Source organism: Dendronephthya gigantea, unplaced genomic scaffold (genome assembly GCF_004324835.1).
Source record: "Dendronephthya gigantea isolate DGI-Jeju-01 unplaced genomic scaffold, DenGig_1.0 000070F, whole genome shotgun sequence".
NCBI classification, from domain to species: Eukaryota; Metazoa; Cnidaria; class Anthozoa; order Malacalcyonacea; family Nephtheidae; genus Dendronephthya; species Dendronephthya gigantea.
This window is the reverse complement of record NW_021163080.1, coordinates 121,334-129,832: the sequence shown is the minus strand read 5'-3', so window position 1 is coordinate 129,832 and position 8,499 is coordinate 121,334. Positions and strand designations below refer to the sequence as shown.

Genomic DNA, 8,499 nt, shown 5'->3' with positions numbered 1-8,499 from the left:
ACTCGAGCTAAAGGAGCTGTTTTTAACAGAGAAAGTTTAAAAATAAAAGCAGAAAATTGGCAGTCACTGCGAAAACATCGCAGGTTAACTTAAAACAAGAGCTATCTTTAAGAGGGGAATTGCATGCATGTGTCTGTGAATCGTCGATTGCCCATAGGGCCATACCCATTTTAACAACATAATATATCATTACTAAAATATATTAGTGTTTAAACCTTTATCAGCACCCAAAGAAAAATATGCATTGTTATATATACATTACACAATATTTTAAAATTCGTCATGCAAATAAACTTCCATTACGCCTTTCGCAGTTGCTTTGCTTTACTTCCGAGAAAAAATTGAAGCTTCGTATAGCCAGGGCCGAGGGTTGAATTGTTCGCTACTGTTTCACCGCAAAGTATCAGTAAGTAAATGCTCCTCAACAAAAACTGAGCGAGCAGGTATGTATTGTATGTATTTCATCCTGGTATGTACCAAAGAAAATTACCGAATTGAATTACTTTTGCTAGGTTCAGCACTATTCATGTAATTCTTTAGCAAAATCTGTTAATTTCTCTATCCATTTACCCACGTCTGCATCCTTGTTATTTTGTCGCAAATCCAGCAAAGTCTCGCACAGATGCCTTTCTTCTACGCTCTTAAATTCATCCAAACTCTGTTCAAAGATCTAACAAACAGGGTATCAAGGACATCAATTCATATAACAAAATAATTAATTTTTGCTAAGGATGACATGCATGGGAACAAGTATGTGCGAACACACCCTGAAATACTTATTCCAAAAAAGGTCAGGCAAACGTTTCTACAAGGATATTGTATAGCTGTCACAACCATTGTAATTTGTATAGGAATTTGTGGGCAAATGGCAAGATAGTGTTTGCTACGGCCCAACAAAAAGCATTCATCTGACAGTGTGTGTATCAAAACTGCATTGTGTGTTCGTGAAGTTGAAACCAATGGACCATTCCCATACTAAACTAGGAAAATTCGTCGGTACAGAATAGGTAAAATCGAAAGGTTTGGTTTGGATATGTTTGAAATATGAAAAATAGCTGTGAGAAGTTCGCAAATTTTGCGTAAAATTAGTATTACGCGTGGAAAAGCGTTGCCACTTTTTAGAAAATTTACACAAAATTTTTACTAATTTATACAAAATTTGCCATCTACGAACGGTATTGTTTTCACACTATACGAAATATTTTTTCCAATGATTTTTCCAGCTGTACTGATGAAAATTCCAAGTTTTAAATTTGGGAAATGGTCCATTCCTAGGTTTAAACAGACAGTCTGTTGTATAGCTATACTATATCATGCATCCCATGATACCTCATCCTCATTGAAGAAATCATCCGGTAACATCGGAAGGTTGAGCACATCCTTCGACTGTCTAATTAATGGATGGGCCTAGTAGATACATAAAAACGTCAATGTAAAACGCATACAGAAGCTTGGTGTATTGCGGGATATTTTTTATAGCTATCGAAAAAGATATAAAATGTAAAATTAAGACATTCTTTAATGTCAGAATAAAAACGCTGTTGAAGGATTAACAAATTACATGATCTATAAGATTGAAGAAATGCTATTGGCTAGCTTAAGACACGTGCTAAAATGTGACTATCATTGAATAATCATTGATTCCAGTAGTCGCAGAAGACGTATATCTTCATACCTTATCTCTTTCTAAAATTTCCAGCTCATGTTCAAATTTTTCAAGTTGTTTCGTGAAATCGCCAACCATTGCTGTCTGTTTATCCAATAGTCTAGAAAAAATGCGAAAATAAATAGTGTATAGTCATTTTGGAGGGAAACGGGTAAAGTTTTAAAGTGTGTATCATCACAATTAATGAAGATTCGGGCTCCGGTTCCAAAGATGTATCACGATCGTTATTAATATATATTGAAGCTGGGTATGATCCATGCAGGCATGACAGCCGGTGAATTGTGATTTTTACACGAAAGACATTAGGGATCTTATGATGCACCAAAACTACGACGTGAACATGAATTAATACTTTCGTAATTTTCACAGTTTCACAATTATCACGAACTATAAACAGTTCAAGACATTAAAGACATTAGTGGGGTGCAAATACTTCTAGCCGGGGAGGGGGGGGGTGTCAATTGATTAGACGAGGGTTGGAGTTCGAAGGGGGAATGCCAGCTGCCAGCGACGCGAGTTATGACAGAAATAACTTATGCTAGAAAAATTATTGGTATCATGTAGCGTACTTTTGTTCCTCTTCGATTCTCTTATTTAAAATGTTCAACTCCCTTGACTTTTCAAGATAAGCATCTTCAGATAATCTCTGAAAATAAACATGCAGAATCAATTACGTATATATGCACTGAAATCATACGTCTTTCGGCAGTCGCGTACATTCTCTGATTCCATTTTTCGATAATCTCCTTTCGTGTGCGGTGCCTTCAAAGTTGGAATTCTTTCCATAACCCTTAATAAGAATCAGACAACATAAAATGGTGCGCCTATGCACGCCAACTTGTGCAAGCAACATCTTGCATATCCATCGTTTATGCACTAAAAATGGCATTTTTAGATTATTGGTATAAATAGTAGTTGATAGTGATTTTGTCGTACTATATTCATTTAGTGTATTCTTAGGTTGTCTTTTGTTATAGAGAAGACGTTAGAATTATATACAGTAATAAAAGTAACAAACCTTCTTTTTAACGTTGCAAGACATTTTCCTGCGCCCTCGTCAGTTTCCAGATTCGCTTCGGCTATGACACTCCTTAAACAGTATATAAAAGTGATACAGACAGATCATGATGACAATTTTTGTCCCAATTTTTGTCGTTGTTACTGAACGTCGATCAAATGTTTCAACAGATCTTACAGTGTCACTGATTTCATGATATCCTCCACGAACGCTATTGTTACTTTGGACAAAGGCTTCCACTTTTCGAAAGACTTCTTCGTCACTTTAAGATCCCTTATTCGATCTAGAGCCGTATGAATTCCCGACGACTTCCTTGATTTAGGTCTGACTCTGGTACCTACAAGTTTGTAAGCATGCAGTTCTACATATGCACCGTACGAATGAAAACAACAACCGAATGATGGCGGCATGTGGACCAACCAGTGAACTCTAAGTGTATACTGGAACGATAACTTAGCCGCCATCTTTCAAGTCAAATTGAAGGTCGCTATTAAAGATCCGAAGCCGAAAATAAACTGTTTATCTTAACCAAATTAGGCAGTAAGCACAGTCACTGGGGGGCGCCCATGTCAGTTAACTCAACTCTTAGCCCCAGGCTCCCTGCATTCAATTTCGTGGTGCCGTCACTGAAAATTCATCCATCGGAGCAAGATTAGAGCATTCATATTTGAACCTCCGTAAAAACAAGTTTTGGGAACGCGAAAAAATGTTTACCTTTTTTTCAAGAGCAGGAGTTTTCATTTACAATGCCAATCACCAGAAATATGGGACATTTTGCGGTCGCGTTATGTCAGCGGAAAATCTCGACATAAGTATATAATTCATAATAGCGACCATATATATATATATATATATATATATATATATATATATTATATATATATATAATATATAATATATAATATATATATATATATATATATAACGCCTTTTCCTCGCAAATTTTTGCCAAAAGCACACTTTCCTGCTCATTGACACCCTCCCAAGCCCTTTTCAAAGTGTTTTTCTCGTGCAATCATGATTTGAGAGACTTCATCACTACAGTTAGCGTTCCGGCCCACTTAGAGTTCACTGGGATACAGCTATACATTGTTTCCTTTTCATCATACCAGTGAACTCTAATAAATAACTCGAACGATAAATCAATGAGGTGGTATCGTTCCAGTTATTTATTAGAGTTCACTGCATCATGCGTTATTAATGCATGGTTGATGGGGAGAAAAGGCACAGCAAAAGACATGCAACTCAGAAAGACAGGGGTACAGTACGTGATGTTTCGGATTTCGGATGTTATTCAAAAGTAATGTTGCTATTTGGTTTACTTACTTGAGGATGTTGGAGTGAGAGAGGAGTTTGCTGGAGAAGCAGTCTACAAGAGATTGTTACGATTTATATATTATTATAGCAGGATACAAGTAAGCCTAGTTTCAATTTAGTCGTAATCATGTAAGCTTTCAAAACTGCCCCAAAAGATCGCGATAAATCGTTAGAAAATTTTATCATGCCAATAATAAACAATGATCTCATTTTTATGAGGAGTATATTAGCTAACAATGCCATTTCTAAAGGTGCAGTGCCTGTTTTGATTACCATATAGCTGATGCTGTTTACATCAAAGACAGGAAGGTACTAGTGTATGTATTATGTAGTAACAGGTGTATTAAGTACTGTACCTTTGACGTTTTGCGTTTTTTTGCTTCACGACCGGGTGTAGCCTGCAGTTCCTTTTCACCAGCCATTTTCCGTTTTTGACTGGTTTTGGATGACACCAGAACACCTGTCGAATGTTCTATCGATTGACTGTCGGAGCAGCTATCCGACAACTTACTGATATGGTTATTAGAAAGTCTGTTGATACTTGATAGTGAGCTGTTAAATGCTTTGGCATCACTATCGACATTTTCCCCTCTTTTGAGGGTATGCCCTGTATTAGATTGGTGGTGACTAACTCGTCTTTGTTCTTTGTAAGCAACAAAATTGACTGAAGGTCGTTTCCTTTTCTTGGTCTTCGTGCTTGTTTTCATTTCCTTTTCCTGTCCTCCCTACGTACGGTTAAAGAGCAAACGAACCACTGGGTAAAGAGTAAATTATTCGTATGTTGCGTACGTATGTACGTATATTTTGCTCAAAAACTAAGAATCTTCTTTTGGCATTGCTCTTTTAAATTGTTCTGTTTTCCTTGCTTCATTTTGCAGAGCGTATACAAGGCAGTGCAATGCAGTGCAAATTTGCTCAGAGGAATTTGCAAATGTACATTTCAATATTTCACATGCGCCAAATTGATCATGGGTTATATTGCAGTGTACCACCCTATCTTATATAAGCTCTTAAGCCAGGCAGTAAACTACCTTTTTAGTGCAGTAGAGAGACACAAAAGAACCATACTAAGTATAAATAGGCAGGAGACAAGATGCAACTGGAGGAAATGTCTTTCACAGAATTGTATTATCACATATAATCATTTGCACTTCAGAAAAGGATGACAAGACACACTTAATTTAGAATAAGATATTATTTGATATCAATAAATACCACATTGAAAAACCGTACTACATTTAGATTTGTTAGATCATATTTCCAGAAAAGTTTATCATTCGGTTTCTCCTGCTAAGTGCTAACATTGTCATTTAAGGACAATTAAATTGGACACAGGCAAAATAGTTAAACTTGGACCACAAAGACCTAAACCAATATGTATTATATATTGTGAACCAGGGGCCTACATACAATGAATACTGACTGGAATAATAAATTTTCAATCACAAGTTGTGATTATAGTTGTATAGTCAGCCTGTAGGTACAGTAGTCATCTTTTTTTTTTTTTAATATGCGAACAGTCGACAAGACAACAGACCCTCATTATTCGGTTGTATAAAACTCTTTAACTGCATTTTGCATACACTTCGTTCTGATCAAAACAGACTTCCCGACAGTCAAAATTTACTGCTTTCTAATTATGCCATCTATGCTAAGTATTGTTCGGGAAATTGGGGGCTTTTTTGCTAAAGAAGGTAAGAACATTACCACAGAGAAAATATGATATTTAATTGAAACACAGTTTCAATGGCTTTTTCTCACATACCTATATACTTCAGCTTTTGCTGAGGCACATTACAATAGACCCTTTGCACATGACATCGCATTAGGCATCTGGAGGACAAATTAACGCAGCATAAATTTTGAAAAAACGTAAATTTTGGGCAAAATACAGAAATATTTAATAGGAAACTTTTAATGATTATGACGTCAGTGCAATAGGTCCATAAGTAAACGTATTGGTGATCCACAATCCACAGCCCGTTTGCTCCCTTGGTATAAAGGTTGGTATAAAAATTCTGTGTATCACTGTATGGCCAGGCTAAAAGGCCCCCCTCTCTCCCGAAATGGACTTATACAGCAATATCTTAAACAGCAGCCTTGTGACTTACCTTATCGTAGGCCGCAGGTTTTCTGGCAATTTCCAACGTAATGTCATGGTTATCATTTTCTGTCGTGATCACAGTCGTATGAGCAGGCCTCCCACTGGTTTTCTTCTTTTTCCGAGCTACTGGAGTCTTTAAAACGCTTTCCGAGCTACTGTTATCTCGATGTCCTGTTGGCGATGATTTCGGTGTCGAAGAAACTATTTTGATTCTTTTATTACCTGACGATAAGTCCATATCTGAGTCTCCATGGGCTCCATATTGCGAGCCTTGGTCTCCATTTTCCGGAGTGGTCAATAGCCCGTCGGTGGAGGTTTTTTTAAATTTTGGCTTTGATCTTTCTCTTGGGGTCAAAAAGTTTATCGACTGGCGTTTCTTGCGCGGCTTTTTAGCACTTGAAATGCCACTTTTGGCCATTTTTTAAACCATGAGAAGAATCTCCACTGTTTACCCGGCGGCCATATTGGAAATAAATGGCGCGAATTATCTGATTTAAGGTGGCTCCGTGCCTTTTTTTCGTACCATAAAACGAGTAGCAATAGAAAAATATTTTCCCTCGGCCTCAAAAACGTCCCTCGGCCTTCGGCCTCGGGCCGTTTTTGAGACCTCGGGAAAATATTTTTCTATCCGGACCTCCTAGCCGGTAAATAACATATATAACTTCTACTCTCCAAATATATCTCCATATTTAGGAACTCAACGTTTACCATCTATATGAAATAGGATCGACCTTGGAAGTTCTTTTCAGAAGGAAAATGATCATCCCAGAACGTTTGGTCTATTAGAATTTGAACATGAAAACCCTAATCTACTATAGTTTTAAACCACTTCAGTGTATAGCCATTATATCCAATATAAAATTTCTATTAAAAATTTGCATCCGTCCTGTATAATGTAAACGAGTTGGTGAAAGCAACGATGAGAGAGACTACGGTCCCGGCAGGACCCGAGCTTGGAATCGTTGCACCCGAAGTGGGGACCTTATCCATCAGGCTATTGAGGCCAATATGGGATTCATCGACAAATCAACATTGGATCATTACTACCACATGTATTCAAAATTGTGAATAGTACTGCATTACATTATTATATTTTTAAAGTGAGCGTGCATGCGCAAGATAGCTAACTGTTTCTACTTGATGAAAACGTTGAAAGGTACACTATTGCCCTTGTTCATAGCGAAATATTTGTTACACTGTATGCGCATGTATAGTGAAAATCTTTGGCTCGAAAGAGCAAATTAGATAAGGAAAAAAATCTATTGCATAGGTAAAAATAGCCTGTGCACAGACCTATATATGTCTGTGCACAGGCTAAGGTAAAAATTGTGTTCCTCCGTAGGGATCAGTTTACGATGATAACAGTATTTATATTTGCTATTGTATACCTATTTTTGCGAAACGTTTGCTGAGGAACACCTAATTGTTGGATAGAAATTGGTTCCGTCGCCATATATTTAAGCTTTTTATAACTTTCATTCCTTCTGTGCGCAAAATCTTGTTTTTCCAGTAAAAAATCAAGCAGTTGAATGTTGAGTTTATGGAGATTAAAGTTGAACACCAGAACCCTGCAATGTTTACATTGTTAAACGTGTGTCTAGCCCTCGGCTTGTTCCCCAGCGCGATATAAATACACAATGGAATAGAGAGCACCACAAAACAGACAGGCAACGGCCAGTAGACAACTGGATACATTTTTCAAAGAGAGCCTTTTCATCCGGTCTGGGGAAAGTCTGTTGCTTCTACGGCATTTTCTGACGACAACTAACAATTTGAAATTGAAAAGAATCATCGGGAGAACGATGGCTGCAAACGTAACGGGAGCAACAACTTGATGGGGAATCAAGAAGTCCTGTATAGAAATCAATACCAGAGTAAGTTCGACAGTAATTAGTACCGCAAGAAGAGCTGAGAGTTTTCTCTTTGTTACCCAGACTTGATGAAAAAAAGGGTGCGATGTCGCCAAATGTCTTTCAAAATTCATTACCAACATGGCAAGTAAAGAAAAGCCAAGAAAAACTGCCGAAGTGCCGAATGAGATACGCACCCATTTTGGGTATGCACTGAACTTTCCAGTGAACAGAGCGACAATTGCCATGCATGGTTGATTAATTAAAACAGAAAGAAGATCGAAGCACGACAACACCATGACCATGAAATGACATAATTTCTTTCGTAGTTGTGCGCATCTCCAGAAACTAAGAATGACCAGGAAATTCAACCCAGTCCCGGGGAAGAGGAAAAGGACATTCACAGCGAGTTTGATGTTGAAGAAGTAATAATCGAGGCCCATCGACTTGTTGTGGAGAACGAAAAAGTTGTGTGTTTGAAGAGAGACAACAGGCAGGTGAAAGAAAAACAGACATTTAAACATAGACAGCAGGTGATACTAGG

The 8,499-nt window shown here is 37.5% G+C and overlaps 1 protein-coding gene across 2 annotated transcripts; it reads right to left on the bottom strand.

Moving 5' to 3' along the window:
- Positions 1 to 287: 287 nt before the first annotated feature.
- Positions 288 to 6,554, bottom strand: LOC114531325. 2 transcript variants are annotated; one of them, XM_028552961.1, is made up of 11 exons: positions 6,113 to 6,127; positions 5,767 to 5,834; positions 4,358 to 4,726; positions 4,011 to 4,053; positions 2,862 to 3,021; positions 2,685 to 2,756; positions 2,384 to 2,456; positions 2,236 to 2,312; positions 1,676 to 1,766; positions 1,330 to 1,407; positions 288 to 670 (listed from the first exon to the last, which is right to left on the bottom strand). In XM_028552961.1, exons 3-11 carry the CDS (start codon positions 4,706 to 4,708, stop codon positions 521 to 523), a joined length of 1,095 nt encoding a protein of 364 aa, XP_028408762.1. In that variant the 5' UTR covers positions 4,709 to 4,726; positions 5,767 to 5,834; positions 6,113 to 6,127; the 3' UTR covers positions 288 to 520. The 2 variants fall into 2 exon arrangements, with proteins under 2 accessions (XP_028408762.1, XP_028408761.1); XM_028552960.1 differs by lacking the exon at positions 5,767 to 5,834 and having other exon boundaries at positions 6,113 to 6,554.
- Positions 6,555 to 8,499: the final 1,945 nt, after the last annotated feature.

Coding starts and splice junctions, on each gene's coding strand:
- LOC114531325 (XM_028552960.1), bottom strand. CDS start 6,523: ATGGCCAAAAGTGGCATTTCAAGTGCTAAAAAGCCGCGCAAGAAACGC. Junction 2,757..2,861: donor ATCATGAAATCAGTGACACT/GTAAGATCTGTT, acceptor ATACTGTTTAAG/GAGTGTCATAGCCGAAGCGA. Junction 2,313..2,383: donor GAAAAATGGAATCAGAGAAT/GTACGCGACTGC, acceptor GTTTATTTTCAG/AGATTATCTGAAGATGCTTA.